At 47.5% G+C, this 20,191-nt stretch overlaps 1 protein-coding gene across 2 annotated transcripts in view; it reads left to right on the top strand.

Moving 5' to 3' along the window:
- TBC1D2 (TBC1 domain family member 2) overlaps positions 1–20,191 on the top strand; it is a 50,625-nt gene that overhangs the window by 15,268 nt on the left and 15,166 nt on the right. For both annotated transcript variants that reach the window (XM_072842072.1, XM_072842073.1), the window contains exons 4-6: positions 3,790–3,923; positions 7,624–7,820; positions 14,749–15,144. In XM_072842072.1, the coding sequence (XP_072698173.1) occupies positions 3,790–3,923; positions 7,624–7,820; positions 14,749–15,144 (727 nt within the window). The remainder of the gene's footprint in view (positions 1–3,789; positions 3,924–7,623; positions 7,821–14,748; positions 15,145–20,191) is intronic.

Raw genomic sequence — 20,191 nt, 5'->3', positions numbered from 1 at the left:
AGGAAGCAGAGGCAACAATGATGGTCACCCTACCAAGCCAGCACTTCTAATATAAGAATGTGTTCCTGAGTTCTCTTTGATTATGTAGCTGTGATTTGTGAGATACATGGAATGGGACTGGGCACAGGACCAGCGCAAAGTGGTACTCAGCAAATAGTGCTCTTCAGGGGCGCCTAGGTGGCTCAGTTGGTTAAACATCTGCCTGGAGCTCAGATCATGATCTTGGGGTCCTGGGATTGAGCCTCACATCAGGCTCCCTGCTTGGGGGGGTTGAGGGGATCCTGTTTCTCCCTCTCCCTCTGCCACTCCTCACCCCTGCTCATGCTCTCTCTCTCTCTCACTCTTTCTGTATATATCAAATAAATAAATAAAATCTTTTAAAAAAAAGTGTTCTTCATGACTACTATTTTCTTTTTAATAAGACTGCTACCCTTTTATTTGTGAGTGGGGAAAGAAAACTGGGAAGGGGAAGTGATGAGGCAAGGAGTCAGAGGCTCCATACAGTAGGATCATAATAATAACAAAGCCAAAGGAGCCAGAGACCAAATTTCAAAGTTAGGTATTGGGAATGCTGAGTTCTAATTTCTTCTGTCTTCTTAATTTAACAGATTCATTTTTCCTTCCATCAGTCAGCTGTATTTTGCATTAAAGTACAATCTTATTTCTTACTCTGAACCCAACTATGCCAAAAAACTGGATTTTGTTTTAAAAATGAATTTCAGGGGATCCCTGGGTGGCTCAGCAGTTTAGTGACTGCCTTAGGCCCAGGGCGTGATCCTGGAGTCCCGGGATCGAGTCCTGCATCGGGCTCCCTGCATGGAGCCTGCTTCTCCCTCCGCCTGTGTCTCTGCCCCTATCTCTCTCTCTCTCTCTCTCTCTCTCTGTGTGTGTGTGTGTGTGTGTGTGTGTGTGTATGTGTCTCTCATGAATAAACAAATAAAATCTTTTCTTTTTAAAAAAATAAAAATAAAATAATAAAAATGAATTTCAGATCAAATAATGGTTCTTTGAAAAGATCAACAAAATTGACAACCCTCTAGTCAGAACAAGAAAAGACATGAGACTCACATTGCTGAAGTCAGGCTCAAAAGTCGGAACATTACTACCAGCCTTACAGAAATCCAAAGATTATAAAGGGTACTGTGAACAATTCTGTGCCAACAGATTAGATAACATAGAGGACAAGGACAAATTCCTAGGAAGACGCAAATTACCAAAACTGATTCAAGAAGAAAGAGAAAATCTGAATAGACCTGTAACATTTAAAGTGATTGAATTAATAATAAAAATAACTACCCCCTACAAAAACAAAAACAAAAACAAAAAAACCCAAAAACCTGGGACCAGCTAACTTCATTGCTGAATTCTACCAGACATGTGAAGAAGAATTAATACCAATCCTTCACAAAATCTTCCCCCTAAAAAAAGAAGAGGGAATACTTCCCCATTCATTTTAGAAGGCCAATATTATCTTGATACCAAAACCAAACCAAAGTATTGTAAGAACCTGGAGTCTTCAGCTAGAATTTCCTTGTGTTGATCCATAACTCACCCCTTCACAGGACTCCCAGCAGTATGTGAGAATTTCAGTTTCAACTCTGCAGTTTGTTTGGGTCAAAACCTTGGCTTTCTTTCTTCTCTTGCAACCAAGGTTCTAGGTCTCTGGTATCAAAAGTTGATCCATGATCACACGGAAAAAAAAAATCTAGTAGCTCTGTGTGGTGATGGATGTTAACTAGAGGTAGCATGGTGATCATTTTGCACTATGATGAATAAATATATTGCACACCTGAAATGAATATGTTATGCGTTAGTTATATCTCAATGAAAAAGCAAATGGTTGACCCCAGAACAAACTCGTGTCCTAAGTCAACTTTCACAGCAATAATGCTACAAACACACATTTCAAAATTCAGTGTCGTATAATAAACATTTATTTCTCACACATCTGGATTCAGCTGATATAGGCTAGGTTCACCTGGTCTTGACTCCAAGCTGTTGCTAAGATCTAAGCCTGCTCTTCATATTTCTCATCTTCTGTGGACCAGCAGCTGCCTGAGGCGTGTTCTTCAAGGGGGCAAGCTCCATATGCAAGGACATTTTAAGGCTATGTTTACATCACATCTGCTAACATCCTTTTGGACAAAGCAAATCACATTGCCCTGCCCAAGCTGAGAGAGGAAGCACTCTGCTCCTGAGGAAGTGGTAGGAAAGGAGTGAATATTTGTGGAGGAGTGGTCTAATCTACGCATTCACCTTCTCACTTGAAGTTCACCTTTCCATGTTTAGTCCCTAAGAATTACCCTTCCTTTCCTGGGAATTTGGCTCAGTATTTTTGAGACATGTTTGATGTTTATCTAGCACCTAGGTGTTTGGGAAGCAAAACCAGGACTCCATCACCAATCTACAGACCTTCACATCCCTTTCTTTTTTGACCATACTGTTGCTGCCTTTTAAGTAAATGACCTCTTAGTGCATTATTTTTCAGACTGTTGACCACCATCACAGTAAGAAGTACATTTTATTTTATGGCTCAGAACACACATATATATAACTTACAAAATATTAACCCTTTCTAAGTGGGGTGCATTCTAATATTTTCCATTCAATATTTTAAATGCCGGTTACAGGGCATCCGAGTGGTGCAGTCGGTTAAGCCAAGTTCGTTCTTGGTTTCAGCTCAGGTCATGATCTCAGGGTCATAAGATCAAACCCCATGTTCGGCTCCATGTTTATGCAGAGTCTGTTTGAGATTCTTTCTACCTCTCCCTCTACCCCTCCTGCTTGCATGCATTTCTCTCTATCTCTCTTTGTCTTTCTGTCTCTCTAAAATAAATATTTAAAAAATGAAATAAAATAAATGCTGGTCATGATACTAAATTGATTTTACAGTGGTCAATGATTCACAACCTGCAGTTTGAAAAACACTGACCTAATGAACTCCTTAATCATTCCTCCTTATTAATTTTGGCATATGTCTACTTTTATCTGTTTGCAAAGGGAAAATAAACTCTGTTAAACTCTCCTTTCATCCAACTCATTATGAATTTCTCTGTGGTCTCTGGTCCTTGGCCAGCCATTGATACTGTCTAGTTCCTTCCTGCAAACCCAATATGTATTGAGCCTACACTCTGGGCATGTGTGGCCCAGTGCCAGGTACCAGCAGGCAGTAGGTTAGTGCCCAGCTCTTGAAGAAATGACTCCACTGTTCAGCCTAGATAAGTAGTTGGTCAAAGGGTAGTCTGTTGACAAAGTGCAGTAAAACTCCTTGGAGGCTAGGAGATGATGAATGAAGGCCTCAAGGAGAACAGATCTGAGTGAGCAAAGAAAGCAAGGGGAAAGAATCCAGGAAGGGTTTGGAACTTTCATCAGCAGAAGTAGGGAGCCACCGATGATTTCTGAACTAACTAGTTATAAAACCAGATGAAGGTTTCAGGAAAGTTAGTTTGGCAAGTCTGTTTGGCATTCGTTCAGCATGTGCCCTCCATGTCTCAGGCGCTGTGCTAGGCATTCAGAGTATTTTAGTGAACAAAACAGGCGAACATCCCGGCACTCACCAGAATTTATGCTCCAGCAGTGGGGCTGGGAGCAGGGGAATCAGGCTTGTATTGTTGTTTAGCAATATTGTGTGTGGTAGGTGGTAAGTACAGGGAGAAAATGAAAAGGAGAGAGTGAGAGGGTGGGGAGTGGCTCTGGGCTGCATCTGGCAGGGTTCCTGGAGCCTGGCAGACTGCTTGGAGTATGACAAGGGGGCAGGATGACAGCCTCATGCTCCTGTTTTCCTTTCAGAAACACGATGTCCAATATTCGGGGCAACAGGCAGGCCCAAGGAACAGGCCACGGACCTCCAGGGGAAGATCCTCCACTGAGTTCGGAACCTCAGAGGGCGGAGCAGCCCTTACCCTCTGACCCCAGCACTCCAGGTGAGCTCCACTCAGGTTTGGGCTGCCCTCAGAGACCCAGTAAACACCCTCTTTATCTTCCCCCAAAACCAACTTGTGCTTTTTTGTGTCCAACATGAAACTCTGCAGGTGACTCCTCCTGGTTTCCATGGGGCTAGTAGCAATGACTCCTTTCCTTATCAATATTATTGTGGTAAAATACACAATAATGTTATGTGTATAAAATGAAATTTACCATTTTGACCCATATGTACACAGTTCAGTGGGATAAAGCACCTTCACAGTGTTGTTCAACCATCGCCACCACCCGTCTCCAGATGATTCTTGAATAAATGAAAATATCTCTCACTTTTTTTTTCTTACTTTTTTTTTATTTATAAGGAAAGGATATAAAGATGCCTCTCTGGGGTAATTAAAATCAGATCTGCCTGAAGAAGCAGAGCAAGTGACCTTTAGCTGTCTACTCAGCTATTCCATAGCATTTTATTATTTCACAAAATTTGAGTGGCCCATACCGTCAGGGATGGTGGGCTTTTTTTTTTTTAATTGGCATGGGTGCCCTTAGGACATTCTGTAATCTGGAAACAGTTGTAAGAAAACTGGCTGAAACAGCACTGTGGGGTTGTCTGGCAACAAGGATCCCTGGGCTGTATAGAAGTGACTCCAGAAAAAGCACCTCTTTGAAGCAGCATCTGGTGAGGCCCCATGGATCACAGTGAACAGTGCAAGGGGGGATCAATACCCCATCAAATCAATAATAATAAAACCAGCACTCATATATACAGTTACTTTGTGCCTGGGCTAGTCTAAGCACTTTTTTCCCCTTGGTAACAATTTTATTAAGATATAATTCACATACCAAACAACTCACCATTTGAAGTATACAGTTCACCATAATCAATTTTAGAACATGCTTATTATCCTAAATTTTAGAACATGCTTATTATCCCAAAAAGAAACCTTGCATCCAGGGGCGCCTGGGTGGCTCAGTTGGTTAAGCATCTGCCTTCGGCTTAGGTCATGATCCCTATGTCTTGGAATCAAGCCCCACGTCAGGCTTCCTGCTTAGCAAGGCGTCTGCTTCTCCTCCCTCTGTTCCTCCTCCCTGCTTGTTCTCTCTCTCTCTCTCTCTCTCTCTCTCTCTCTCAAATTTAAAAAAAAAAGAAAAGAAACCTTGCATCCCTCCAGGTCTGGGCAACCACTGTTCGATTTTCTGTCTCTATGGATTTGCCTGTTCTGAATAGTTCATATAAATGGAATCCGCAATATCTGGTCCTTTAGGACTGACTGGCTCCAGTCACTGAACAGAATCTTCTCAAGTTTCTTTCACGACCACTAAGCACTTCACCTGCTTTGACCTCTTTAAGGGGTAGGTTCCATTGTTCTCATTTACCAAATCAGGGAATGGAGAACGGAGAAGTAGAGTGACTCACTCATGGCTGCATAGGGGTGCAGAACTAGGAATTAAGGTTCAGGCCAAGGCTTTAGAAAAAGCCTCATTTTCTAAAGCAGTGATTTTTTCACACTATGTTTTTATTGCCATGATACCTTTTATTGACCCCTCATAGATAAAATCTAATCTACAGTGCAGATCAAAGCAGACTTGAGGCAGGGGATGGGAGTCTGGGCTCCCCTCCATGACTCCTACCCTCTTCTCTGCCCAGTCAGGCCTGTGGCACACCCATGAAATCCTACAGCAATGACTAAAGACCACTCTCCTAGGCCTCATTTTCTCTGACTGTGGAATGGGTGCAATGATCCCTACCTTGCCTGCTCTCAGGGTTAGTGGAGAGTGGTGTCACCAGAGGGCCCAAGGGCTACAGGGAGCCCCCCTGCACACACACACAGGGGCTCTTCTATACCTCGTGGCAGGAAAGAAAGAGGCATTGCTTTCCTCTGATCTCTGCAGTCTGCAGTCCAGATTTCTGTTAAGTCTAGAACAAAATCATTCTGTTCTTGTACTCAACAAGGCCAAGGAGGTTCTGATTCCTGTTAACCTAGAGTAATTTCTTATCCATTCGGGATTGTTTGGCTGGCCCCAGAAGAAACATGCTAAATTATTCAAATCATCCTGTAAGCCCTGCCTGTCCCTTCACCTGGGATCCCATACCACATCCTTATTTTTAACACCCCAGTCCCAAAAGAATTGAGAATAGTTTATTAAAGCTAATAATAGCCTTTTTTAAAATATCAGGGGAAAATAAATGAGTAATTTGGGATAGGAAATTTAGGTAAGATCAAGATAAGATCCTACAGAATAGCTAAGAGTGGGCAGCAGATGTGGTGCTGAGCTGCTCAGTAGCCAAGGCAAAGAAAGAAATGCAAGCATTAGATTATTTCCAGCATCTGTAAGAATAAACATATATTTTCTTAGAAAAAGCAAAGCCCTAACTCTGGGAAATGAACTAGGGGTGGTGGAAGGGGAGGAGGGCGGGGGGTGGGGGTGAATGGGTGACGGGCACTGAAGGGGGCACTTGACGGGATGAGCACTGGGTGTTATTCTGTATGTTGGTAAATTGAACACCAATAAAAAATAAATTTATTAAAAAAAAAAGAAAACCAAAGGAAAATTTTAAAACCTTAAAAAAAAAAAGTAAAAGAAAAGCCTTTTCTAGGGCTGAGAGCTAAGGAAAATTTCTTCTGTTGGTACCTCATAATGGGCACAATGTGTATGCACATTGCGAATATAAACAAGATTCTTAAGGTCTTTTGACCATATAGTCAGGCCATTAAAATGTCTCTGGATGCAGGCTAATGGCAAATCCCTAAAGTATAGACTGAGGGCAGGGCAGGACAAGGCATCATGGATGAGTGAGTAATTCTGATGTTTAATTTGATTTAAGAATAAAATAAAATATTTGATTTAAAAATAAAATAAGAAATTCAGCAATGGTTGGCAAATGTTTTCTTTTTTTTTTTTTTTTAAATGTTTTCTATAAAGAGCCAGGTAGTAAATGTTGGGGGTGTTATGGCAACATATGGTCTCTGCTGCCAGTACTCAACTCTGCCCTTGTGGAGTGAAAGCAGCACAGACAATGCACAAACAAATGAATGTGGCTGTGTTCCAATAAAACTTGATTTACAAAAGCTGGCTGTGGGCTGGATTTGGCATGTGGGCCATTGGTTGCTGACCCTGGCTCTAGAGGAAATAGACTGTGCAGCCTGGAGACAGCCAACTGTGAGGAATGTGTGTCCTACCTTAGCTTGTAATAAGAGTCAAACAAGAGTTTGACTTGGTGTCTGGGGCGAGAATGCAGAGTTCAGATATTCCACACTCCTGTCTATGGACAAATCTCTATACTTTGAAAATCGCCAAGAGGGTAGGAGCTGAGATCCTGAAATAAGAAACAAGACATCCTGCTAGGACTAGTGCTTGAGATGGCCCCTGGCACACAGCAGCAGTGTGGTGTGAGATGCCTATGGCAGGCAGGGATCCGAGAGCTGGGGACAGGCACACTTTAAGGGATGGGCTGAAGGACCCAGCCAGGACAGTGTCAATATATATAGCCCAAGGGTTCTCAAAGTGTGATCCCCTACAAGCTAGGAGATTTTAGAAATGCAAATTTTCAAGTCCCACCCCAGGCCTACTGATGAAAAACTCTGGGAATAGGGTCCCACAATCTGCATCTAACTAGGCCCTCCAGATGCTTCTGCAGCAAGCTCAATTTTGAGAACCACTGAGGCCCCCAGTCATAACCTCTGTGTTCCTCCTTTTGAGCAGGGAAAGATCCAGCGGATTCTCCGAAGCCTACACCCAAGTCCTCTCTGACCGCCAATCTCATTCAGAAAGCCAAGCGCCAGAACAACACCTTTCCGTTCTTTGCCGATGGACTCACACGGTCCCGAACTGCCCAGGAAAAGGTGCTGGCCTTGGAGCAGCAGGTTTTGATGCTCACCAAGGAGCTAAAGTCTCAGAAGGTGAGGTCTGGCCCCAGAGACCCTGGGCTCCAGTGCACCCGTCTGAGCCTGGAGCCCTTGAACAAACCAGATATGCAACGTTAGCCTGGCTGGGCAGATGTAAAATCTCGGTCTTTATTACCCAAACTACTGGTGGTGGGAAATGCTGTGCTATTGGTGACTGAAGGACATGTGGACACTCAGCCTAGGTGATGGACCCTCAGCCTAGGTGCCCTTCAAGGGCAGGGTCTCTGGGACCTACTTTGTGATTGCTCTTGGACTCCTCCTGGAGGACTATGCCTGGCCTGACCCCACCCTGAATATTTAGAGAAGGGGGCTCTAGATGCAGAGTCCTGGGAAGGGCCCCTGAAGGTACTGGCAGCTGGTAACAGTACAGATCACTGAAGGATTCATGGGACAGAGAAAGCAGGCAGGTCTGTGTAGCTCTGGGGCCCAGCCAGGCCCAACAAGGGACAATGATGAGGAAAATTTAGGCTCAATAGAGAAGCTAATTATAGCAGTTCAAAAAGGAGTTACATGGTCGTTATAGGACACAGATCACACACAAACACAGACATTACAATCATCCAAATACCATACAACCCAGAGAATAAATCATGTTCCTGTTCTGGGGTAACTGTGAAGTAGTGAGAATCACATGGCAGGGAGGTGATGGGGACTGCAGCCCGGGGGCACAGTAAAAGTGGTTAAGTTAGCACAGTTGTTACTGAAAATCCCAACAGTGGTGCCCCATCATGCCCCCAAGGGTGGGCCCCACTGAGAAGACAGGCTTCTTTTCCTCTGAGGGGAAGGCCCACGTCTTCATGTTTGAGCTTTGGCTGCCCTCAGTCTTTTTCTGTTCTATCTCCCGCTCTCGCTCCTGGGGTGGTGGGGGCTAAGCTGTGTGTACTTCTGAATAGCCTCCCCCTTGTACATTTCTTCGCCTTTCTGCTGCTCTGTTTTTGAAGAAGATAGTCCAGAAAAGTGCTCTCCCTACCTGGTTTTGCCCCTTCCCTGTCTTTCTTGCCCATAAACAGACATTAGGGGAAGCAGCAGAGGCTTCCCTCCTAGTAGGTCAGGGGATACATTTAGTGAAGCAGCCTGTGATTGGAGTTCTCCAAGGAGGAGGCTCATTCGTTCATATGTTCTCACTTCAGTCATTTATTCACTGAGTCTTTATCGAGGGCCTGTGGTGTGCATGCAGTATTCTAGGCGCTGGGAACAGTGGGAAGAGACATGGGTCCTGTCCCTGCATGGCTTACATTTCATAGCAGAGACCAGCAGTGAACACACCAACGCCCACATACAGTGTTACAGCGTGTGAAGCCCCCTCTGATGCCACTTAGCAGCCCAGCTGTTTTTTCTCCCATCACCCCATTCCTGTGGTGGGGCTGCTGGTGCTCCTGAGAGGGCATTCAGCTGAGCTGGAGCAGCTGCTCCATCCCGGGACCAGTACAGTGTAAGTCCCACACCAAACCTGGCCTGGGAAAGAAACCCGCCTCTCCTCTCACTATAGCTTCCCCTTCTTTCTAGGAAATCTGGGTGGCCTCCCCTGGCTTGGTTTTTGCTTCCAAAGTATCAGGAATTGTCAGATGAAAGAGAGGTCTGGGAGCCCTAGATTTCATTGAGGTTTGTCCCCAATGGCTGTGCTGCCCTGGAGGATGTGGCATTTTTTTTTTTTTTAAGATTTATTTATTTATTTATTCATGAGAGACAGAGAGAGAGAAGCAGAGACATAGAGGGAGAAGCCGGCTCCATGCAGGGAGCCTGATGCGGGACTTGATCCCCAGACCTGGGATCATGCCCTGAGCCAAAGGCAGATGCTCAACCTCTGAGCCACCCAGGGGTCCCCAGGATGTGGCATTCTTAATAAATAAAGACAAGCTCTTAGAGATGAGCAAGGTCTCCCCCGGCTGCTGAGAGCTCCCTGGCAAGTGGAGTGAAAACAAGTTACAGCTTATAGGACAGGCCTGCGTGTAGATTCATAAAACCCAGTGCCTGGCACCCAGCAGCCACCCACTGTGTAGGCTTTGATTGGTTTGGCTGTTACTGTGGCATTCCCTGCCCTCCTTGTTGATTCCTTCCAGCCTTATGATGCATGCCACACTCCTCTGAGGGACTCAGAAATATGGATGTGTGTGCTTAAGCATCCCCAAGAAGTGTGAAGCCTAGCAGTGATGGGCAGAGGTCACGTCTTTGTCCTGTATTAGGCGGGGGAAGCCACAGCCCTACTGACTCTGGCATTTTACCTCCAGCCTAGATACTAAAACCAAAGAGGGAAAGGAGAAAAGATGGACTCTTGGCCCAGAGGTAGGACAGAGGAGGCCTGCAAAACCTTGGGGTGCCCAGTGGTGCCCTAGATGTGTGGAAATGCTGATTGGAGGGCACCTGTCCCATCTGAGACCCTATGAATCCAGTTCCTCAGCTGGGCAAACAGTCCCCTGGACTTCCCTGCACCCACATCTATAAGATGCCTTCCTACATCTCTTTGGTGGGAGGTACTCTCTGCCTGAGGCTACAGGAGGACATGGGAGGTCTTGCCCTGGCTCAGCCACCCAAATGGTCATTGCTAATAGTCCTTTAAGAATTTGTATCTCAAACTCTGTTGGATGCTGTAGAGGGCACAGATGTACCTTGGGTCCCCACCCTCAGGTAAGAGCAGATAAGAGCATATATAACCAATGTGAAGTGTGGCCGTAGCTCTGTGCTCAGGCTTTCCATGCATTATCTCTAATCCTCACAACAGTTACCAGCCCCCTTTTCCTGAGGAGCAAACTGAGGCTCTGAGAGATTCTGCATGCCCAGGCTCTCCCAGGAGCCAAGACTGGTTTCAGACTCTGGTCTGTCTGCTTCTCGAGTTTCTGCCCTTTTCACTGTGCCATGCTCAAGGAGCTCAGAGAAGGTGGCTGACTGGCTTGAGGTCACACAGCTGGAAGAGTCAGGACTGAGGCCCTGGCCTCTTTCCCCAGGTACAAGACTCATCCCAGCCCTACTGCCTCCTCTGTGGTCTCCATGTACAGCTCAGCATCAGACATTAGCATCGCAACTGCTCTTCAGAAAATACGAATACACTTGTGTCTGGTGTCATATTAAAACATAGGACCACTCCAGTACCCCCTAGGCCATTATATGTCCCAGGCCCTTGCAATGCTGGTCCCCAAGAGATTTAGGCTCCTGGAATAGCACCAGATGGCTGCTTGGCCTGGTGACTCAGGCTCTCCAATTGACAAAATTGCACCCAGCCTGAAGGTTGTCTGCTCCAGCAGATGGAAGCCCATTGTTTGTAGTGATGTTGGCCATCTGTTGACTGATGGGAATGATGAACTCCTCCAGGTCCTATCTGGGGCCCACTTAGCTCACTCAGGGTAATTCGTTTAGGAAACTCATTGGGAGCAAGGTGCAGCCTCTTATTTCCCTAGAACCCCAGCCAGAGACCTCAATGTACACTCCCCTTTTCCAGAGTCCAGAGTACAAGGACTTCAGAGTGCAGGGAGGGAGGATCGAGAGGGGCCCTGGCTGCTTTCGCTTGGGGAGGGGCACTTGCCATACTTTCTCTCTTATCCTTGAAGTGGCTCTCCCAGGAGTAGAGCATGATCTCCAGTGTATATATGACAAAGCCAAAGTTCACTTTCCTGAAACACCCTCCTTAAATACCCCCTCTCGGACCTGGAATGGCAACCAAGGCCCCAGGGACTCTAGAGCTGGTGCTCCTTCACCTGCACCCTGTTGGTACCCAGCCTCACAGGGGTCAGTGGCCAATGTGCTGGACTCTCAGTCCAGTGCTCTTTTCCCAGCAATGTTGGGCCCATCCACCTTGATTTTAGTGAGTGAATAAAGTATCAGCTCTTTAATAAGATAAAGCATTAATTTTTAAAGGATGATTTGTTGACTTTTAAAATTTTATCAACTATACTTCAATAGAAAAAAAAATATTTTTTTAATAAAATGACAACTTGTGGCCTGTTACCAAAATCTGAAATGGGCCAAACAATAACTTGATTAAGAAATATTAAAAAGACCACTGTTCAGCTCTCCTGTTTTCTAAGAATGGGTCCCAAAGCATTGCTTATAGTTGTAGGAATTAGAAACAAGCTGGATGTTCCTCCTTGAGGGTGGGACAAGGGAACTGTGGCACATCCAGAAAAGGAATACCCCCTGCACTGTTGCCAGTGATGGTGCTGCTTGGGGAGGTGCCATAGCATATCATAAGGCCCGAACAGCTTCAAAACAGCATGAAGCTTCCCTCTTCATTAAATTTAAAAAATATTTCTATATGCTGTGTAGGTACATTTTTGTGACTAATGTCCTCAGGTTCATCCATGTTGTAGACTGTAACAGGATTTCCTTCCTTTTCCAGGCTGAATAATACTCCACTGTGTGTAGATGCCACGTTTTGTTCATCCATTCACCATCAGGGGACGGACATGTGGGTTGTTCCCATCTCTTGGGTGTTGTGAATAATGCTGCTATGAACGTGGGTTATTTCTATTTTTAAAGAAATTGAAAGAAGTGTTTCCATGCAAAATCTGTTAACCACACATCCCAGAGAAGTGGAAGACCCTCGATTAGGAGGAGTTGGGGTCCTCTGTTATGGTGTGGGGATTCACCAGCTCCTTTTAGTCTTGTCTTCTTCCTTCTTTCTTGGGCTTTAGTGTCCTGCTGTGACAGCAAAGAGACCTGCCTGGGCAGGTGGTCTCCCCGGGCCTGCCAGCCGCCAGGTTTTCTGAATCTGACGTCCACTCGCACTTCTCATCTTGTGCTTCCTGCCCTGATTCTGTCCCTTCCCTGGTTCCTTTCTCCCTGTCTCCTTCTGCAGCAGGGGCCCTGGGCTGGGAGGAGAGTAGGAAGGGGGAGGCAACTGGAAGTAATGAAATGGGCTTCAGATCTGACTCTCCCAAAGCTGGAGGAAAGATATCTGCCTGATGCTGAGCCTCAGATGAGTCTGCACAATAGTGTCTGCTGGTTATTTCACCCGGGCAGTTTCCAAGGTCATCTCCGAAGCCCAGCTGAACCAGAAAATGGCCTCAGCTTCTCAGTTATCCTGGAGCCACAGGAATGGTGATCTCTCTCAGCAGAGCTTGAGAAGCTAGTTCATTCCAAACATTCCGGTTTACTTTGCAACAGCTCCCCACCCCACCTTCCGGCTGCACCCAAGAATGCCCACAGCCCCACACAGGCTCTTTCATTCCTTGAGGCCTTGCTGGAGCTGTTGACTCAGCACGAGGAAAGCCCTTCCAGCCCTTAACTCCTTCCTGCTACTTGACTGTCTCTGGCCCTTCTCATTCTTCATGGATCAGCTTCAATTGTTCTGCCCTTCTGTAGAATATACTGGTCTTCCCCCCACCTCCATCCCAGGTGGAAGTCATTGCTCTCTGCTCTGTATCCCCATCTACATACACCCTTGCTTCCCTCTTGCAGTAAATTACTCCATTACGGTAGTTCACTTTTGCTCCCACCAGCCTTGGTGGTTTTTGAAAATGAGAACTCTAAGTAATTCCCTCCTGGGCCCCCGCACCCAGCCTAGAGCCTGGCAGCAAGTGGAGCGTAAAGTTTGGATGGCCAGAGGGAAAGGAGAAAACTAGAAGAGGGACAGTCCGTGGTCCCCAGGTTTCAGAAGATGCATGCTAATTCAACCTTGCCATTCATTTCTCAAAGTCATGATTTAGAGCAGTTCTCTTCTAAAATGGAATCATTCTTGGGGCATCTGGGTGGTTCGTCAGTTAAGCATCTCCCTTTGGCTTGGATCATGATCTCAGGGTCCTGGGATCAAACCCCACTTTCGGCTCCCTGCTGAGCAGGGAGCTTGCTTCTCCCTCTCCTTCTGTGTATGCGCGCTCTCTCTGTGTCTCAAATAAATAAATAAAACATGTAAAACTGGGAACCTTGGGTGGCGCAGCGGTTTAGCACCTGCCTTTGGCCCAGGGCGCGATCCTGGAAACCCGGGATCGAATCCCACGTCGGGCTCCCGGTGCATGGAGCCTGCTTCTCCCTCTGCCTGTGTTTCTGCCTCTCTCTCTCTCTCTCTCTCTGACTATCATAAATAAATAAAAATTTAAAAAAAACATTTAAAACAAAACAAAAACAAAATGGAATCATTCTTAGCAATAACCCTATCCAGCTGATTCATTTAGTTGAATACTTTGGTGTGAATACAGGTAACATGTCTCTGGGAAACCATGTTCTCAGTCATGGAGCATAGCAATGACCCAGAAAAGGAATTTTGAGATTAATGAGTAAGGTCCGCCATAGGAGCCTGGAAGAAGAGCCACAGCAGTGTGCCATCTGCTGCCTTCATTACTGACCGAGCACAGGCTGGGGATGATCTGGGATTGAAGGCCACTCTGTTCAGCGGGGATTCAGTTTTCCCATCTCTGAAAGGGACATGTAGGGTATAGGCTCAGCTGCTGTAACAAACAAGCCTCTGAGTACTCTGGCCTAAAACACTCTGGAACTTTCTTTCTCTCCTACCTTCTCATGGAAGAATCCAGAGGTTAAGTGAGCAGTTCTGAGCCAGTAGCGCCATTGCTGTCCTCAGCATACACCCTCTGCTTAGGAGCCCAAAGTGGCTGCTCCAGGTCTTGCCATTTCCCAGCCAGGAGGAAGGGCACCCCGCACTAGAGGAGCATGTGGGTGGTGGTGGCTTTAAAGATAGGACCCAGAAGCTACCCACATAATTTCTCCTATCCCACTTAGGCAGAATATTGTCATTAGGCTACACCCCACTGGAAGCCTGGTTGGGAGATGTGGCCTTCAGCTGGGGAACCATGTGTCCAGGTAAAACTTGGTTGAACAGAAAAAGAGAAACTGAGATGGCCCAGAGGCTGATGCTAGCCACCCCTCAGGGCTGTTAGGAGAGTGGGTGATAGCAGATGCCCAGGCTCCTGCCCCGCCCAGGCCTTCCCCGAGTTCATGGAGTTCACAAGATGCTTCTTTCCCCCTTCTCCCCCAGGAGCTGGTCAGGATCCTACACAAGGCGCTAGAAGCCGCCCAGCAGGAGAAGAGGGCGACCAGCGCGTACCTGGCCTCGGCAGGAGAAAAAGACCGGCTGGAGCTGGTGCGGCACAAGGTGCGACAGATCGCAGAGCTGGGCCGGCAGCTAGAGGCCCTGGAGCAGGAGCGGGACAGCCTGGTGCAGACAGCCAGCCTGCGGGAGCAGCAGGTGCAGGAGCTGCAGCAGCACGTGCAGCTGCTCATGGACAAGAACCAGGCCAAGCAGCAGGTCATCTGTAAGCTCTCCGAGAAGGTCACCCAGGACTTCACGCACCCCCCTACCCAGCCGCCCGTGCCCCCGGGGGCTGCCGACAGGGACCTCCTGAGCCAGCAGGAGAAGATGGAGCAGCTGAAGGTAGGGGCCCCGCCCTCCAGGCCCCCGGCCCTTGGAGAGGGCACTGCTCTTGGCCCTGGGGGTTTCCTAGGTGAAGCAGGGAGAACCCTTAAGACCGGAATATTCCTGCTGGAAGTATTGCTACACATGTCTCACTGTCTTAACCAGAAGGTCCAGTGCAATTTGTCTTTTCCTGATATCAGTGGCTGGAGAGGGAAGGTGTGTCTACAGTATGATTAGAGGTGGAAGAGCACAAGATGAGGTCAGGACTCCCAAGTACCAGACCAGCTCGGTGCCACACTGATGCCCCTGAGAGTCCCCGAGGTGCCCGGCGGCCTCCCCCAGCACACAGTCCAGGGAATGCGTGGCTGGCTGTGACTTGCTCGTAACCATGGCAGTCTCCTCTGTGACACTGTCTGCGGTGTGGCGGCCACCGCCCTACATGCCCTGTTCCCATCATCTCATCTGATGCTCCACCAGCCCTGTGAGGCTGTCACTTGTGCGTTCCCCACTGTGTGCAGGAAGGCCGAGGCCGAGAAAGGGGTGTGGGTGGAGCAGCCCAGGGAACTCGAACTCTCTGACCCGTGTCTGCTCCGCTGCCTTCCAGTTTCTTTGGGCCTTCCCACTACTGCCACCATCCCTGCCTCCCCCGTGCCCAGTCTCGTGGCTCTCACCTGGGGAGGCTGTGCCCTCCCACAGAGACCAATTACAGCTTGGGGAACAGGAATGTAATTTTAAGTGTGATGCCTGCCGTGGATGGCAGTGTCCTCTCTAAGACGTGGGGACAGGAGCCGCCAAACCACCTGGAGGCCTGAGGCTGGGGATCAGGGCTCATAACCCCCACAGTCCTTAAAGGCAGCTGTATAACCAGGGCCAGTCCTGCCCCAAACCCCGTCACGCGCAGCTGTACTTGTAGATATACGTACGTGGCACAGGGAGCTCCTGTGCTGGAAGAGGGGAAGCAGAAGCAAAAAAGAGAACTCCAAAAGCTTTTGAGAGCCCAGTGGGCAGTTGTGGTACAGTGACCCCTGCCCCAGCTGTGAAGTCGAGGAGACCTGTGTTTGGATCCAGGCTCTGCCTCTTACTAGCTGGGTGACCTCCAGCAAGGTCCCTCACCTCTCTATAAAAACAGCCTCACTGTTGCTACTCACAGGGTTGATAGGGGGGTAAAGGAAGATGACATCAAACCCAGGTTCTGTTCCCTTTCCTTCAATATGAAAAACCACATACCCAGTCTTTGAATCTTTTCCCTTTAAAATCAGATTCTTTTGAGTTCAAAATGAAAAACTAAATCCTTTCAAATGCAGATGGAGCTAGCTTTAGAAAGCTCTCTGGGGCTGGAAAATTGCTTTCATCAGATTGCTTCCCTACCCTCCTCTGCCCTGCCCAAAGTCTTCTCTCTGTGCCCATCCTGCTGGAATCCATAATTGAAGACCCCATAGAGCAGCTGGGGGCCGGGGCAGGGGGGAGGGCGGGTTGGGAGTGTGGAGGCAGGGGGTGGTATAGAGAAATAGATCTTTTGGGTGCCTCTAGACTGCCCCCAAGAGCTGACTGGAAGCATGGACTCACCGTAGGAGACCAAGTGTGCCTCTGGATTTGCATGTTCAGGAATTTATCAGTAAGCCCAGATAGGAGGGGGCTCCCATCAACCTAACATACCGTGACAGCTGATCCTCAGAGGCCCAGTGTTGGTGCCAAAGAGAATTACATGTGCTAGAGTTCCTCATTTATTAGCCTTTAGGTGTCTGCTCTAGAAAAATAGAAGACTCAACAAAAATCCATTGTCTTTGAGTTTGGGGACAGAGCATGTTCACATCTCCCACTTGCCCTGGGATGGAGGGCATGCAACTTTAAGTAAATGCCCCTTTGTTGAAGCTGCCATTTTGAGAACAGAATCATTGACCTCTTGAATATTGGATCTGGGCAGAGTTGGTGATAGCATTTCTGACATTTTTCTGGCAGGGACAGCTGACCCCGGAACAGGGGAAAGGACTGGTCCAGGGTCCCACAGCACAAGCAGCAGGGTTGAAGCTAGACCACGGGTCTCACCACAGCCCTTCCACTGCCTTCCCCACTAGCACCATGGCTGGTCCACGTGGCGTTTCCCCAAGAGAATTCCCAGGCTCCTGACCCCCATGAAGGCAGGCAGGCAGACTCTCTTCTTCCTATCTCTTTCTCCAGTTGTGTTTTCCTCCTTTGCTTACTGGTCACTGTCTGGTGGGTTTCTTGTCTCTGAGCTCTCTCTTTTTCCTCCCTACAGTTCTGAGCTGCGGAGAACACTCAAGGTAGGGCGATGAGCTGAATGGGGGGTGCTGCCCAGACGCCACCCCCTCCCGCCCCCATGGCTGCCCCAAAGGGGTGCTCACACCCACCCTCGCCATCTGGGCTGGAGGCAGGGTGGCCCAGGCAACATGTCCAAAGCCTGGGAACTGCCAGGGAGTGTCTTTGGGGCCGGATGAGGACAAAGGGATGGTAACAGAGGCTGAACTGAGTGGCGGTGTAGAGGTGATATAGAGCAGTGGACTCCACTGATGTGCTTTCACCCAGCGATAGTTTTTGATTCCTGCTGTGGACTGAACACACCTGGGTTTGGATCCAGCCTCTTGTGTTCTAGGCACGTGACTGAGGAGTTTCCTCATCTGTAAAATGGGATTGATGGTACTTTAATACATAGCCCACAACATTAGGAAGATAAATTCCACATAATTGTGTGAGGGAGACGGGTCTGGCACATAGTAGGAACTCAGGCAACTGGTAACTCTCTTCCTCCCTTGCCTGGAAGTTTTTATATTTTCCCAGGTATTTGGGAAGAACACACACAGCAGCCATGGGAAATTTCCCTGTTTCATACAGCTGTGTGACCTCAGACAACATACTTGTCCTTTCAGAGCCTCTGAGATCCCACCTGAGTTACTTTCCAAGCTGCTAGGGAGATTGAATGGAGTGACATGCTCAGCACGGGTTGGGGGCACAGGGTAATGGTGTATGGAGCCCGCTCAGCTTTTGTGTTCATGAATCTGTGAATGTCCAGACACCAAAACAGATGACTGTCACAGAAAGGGGGAGTGGTCCTGGAAAATCCTGATATTCACAGGAGGTTGGTCCTCGTACTGCAAACATGAGGATTTGCACCAAGCTCACCACGCTTCCATATGAGGATAAGAAAGTGGGGGTTGTGGAGAGGAAGTGGGCAGACACTTGTGCAGAGGAGCAGCTGGCACCCCCTGGCAGCATTTCTGAGAAAAAGGAGCCGAGTTTGATCTAGGATAGACATGTGGGAGAGTAGAAGGAAGTCTGCACTGAGGAGTTGGAACTACCTGTGTTCAGGCCAGACGGAGAGCAGAGAGCAAACTCAGCCTGAGTGCACAAAAGCCTTGCAGCCCGGGCACTGTGAGGGATACAAAAGCAGGGGTGGCCAGGACAGGAGACACCACAGAGAGAGTGGAGAGTGGAGTGGTGAGAGGCCATGTGATGAAGTCAGCCTGGGGCTTTTATTTTTAGCTAAGGAGCCATAGGAGCATGTGGCCCTCCCACTGGGTCAACCATCTAGGCAGAAGGCAGCAGACCCTGCGTATGAATTGGAGCTTCTGGGCTGGGAAGGATCTTGGCCAAAATGCAGCCCCCCACCCCCACCCCAGGGAGGATGTGAGCTGTACATACGTACGTGACCCATCCCTGATAATGAGGTGCCACAGGCATCTCTGGTGTGGTGCTCTTAGTTTCCAAATAAATCAGGCCCTAGCCAAGGTCATGCCTGCAATAGTGTCTCTCACATGCACTTACAGCCCAGTACATTTCTTGAGTAGTGGGAGCAAAAGGGCTTGAGTTTTGGCTAGTGAATGTCCTAGAATTGCTAGGTATAGTTGTGAGCATGCATTGTCCATTACTTCTGTAACATCCATCCCAGTAAAATGAAGGTTCAGAGCCAGTGCTGTGGCTGCTCCTTTCTGAGGCTCAGGCCCCTGTTTGAGCCTCCTCAGTGCTTGGCCAGCTTCTCCTCAAATGCCCCAGCAGCAGGATCTCACTCTGTCTACTGAACAGCATGCAAAAAGAAAACTCTAGGTGCACAGATGCATATCACAGCATTATTCATAACCAAAACCAACTGAAAATACTCAGGGCCCAAGTAAAAAATAACAGGAGAATGATTATAATTAAGGTACAGTAAATTCACCCAACAGAATAGTCATCAGACGTTAAAAATGATCATTGGAAAGCTTATGTAACATAGAGAAGTGTGGTTGACCCTTGAACAACACGGGTGTGAACTGCACGGGTCTGCTTATAGGTAGATTTTTTTCTGATAAACACAATATAGTAATGTCAGTGTATTTTTTCTTCTTAATGATTTTCTTAGTATTTTCTTTTCTCTAGCTTACTTTAATGTAAGAATACAATATTTACTACGCATATCTCATGAAATGTGTGCTCATTGGCTCTTTGTGTTCTCAGTAAGGCTTCAGTCAATGGTAGGTGATCAGCAGTTAAATTTTGGAGGCGAGATCCCTGGGTGGCACAGCGGTTTGGCGCCTGCCTTTGGCCCAGGGCGTGATCCTGGAGACCTGGGATCAAATCCCACATCGGGCTGCCGGTGCATGGAGCCTGCTTCTCCCTCTGCCTGTGTCTCTGCCTCTCTCTCTCTGTGTGTGTGTGACTATCATAAATAAATAAAAATTAAAAAAAATAAATTTTGGAGGCAGGGAGTCAAAAGTTACACACAGATTTTTACTATTCAGGAGTGGGTTGTGAGGTGGGATCAGCTCCCCTAACCCCAGAGTTGTTGAAGGGTCAAATGTATTTACAAGGAGACATTAAGTAAATAAGACAATAAGTAAAAAAAAAAATTCCATCCAAAATTGTTTAGTATGATTGCAAATATATGACTACGTATGTTTATTTTTTAAACAAGCACTATTTGGATGTTTGTTTTGGTCTCTATACTTAGTGTTATGACACGTTACCTCATGTTGTCTCCCAGCTGCCCAGTGGAATAGTATTTGCCCCTTTTACAGGTGAAAAAACAGAGGGTCAGGTTTGTTCAGTGAAGCCTCCCAGCCAGGAAGTCAGA

This window comes from Canis lupus, chromosome 10, assembly GCF_048164855.1.
Source record: "Canis lupus baileyi chromosome 10, mCanLup2.hap1, whole genome shotgun sequence".
Lineage (NCBI taxonomy): Eukaryota > Metazoa > Chordata > Mammalia > Carnivora > Canidae > Canis > Canis lupus.
The sequence above is the reverse complement of the archived record's forward strand: the minus strand, read 5'-3'. Positions and strand labels throughout refer to the sequence as shown.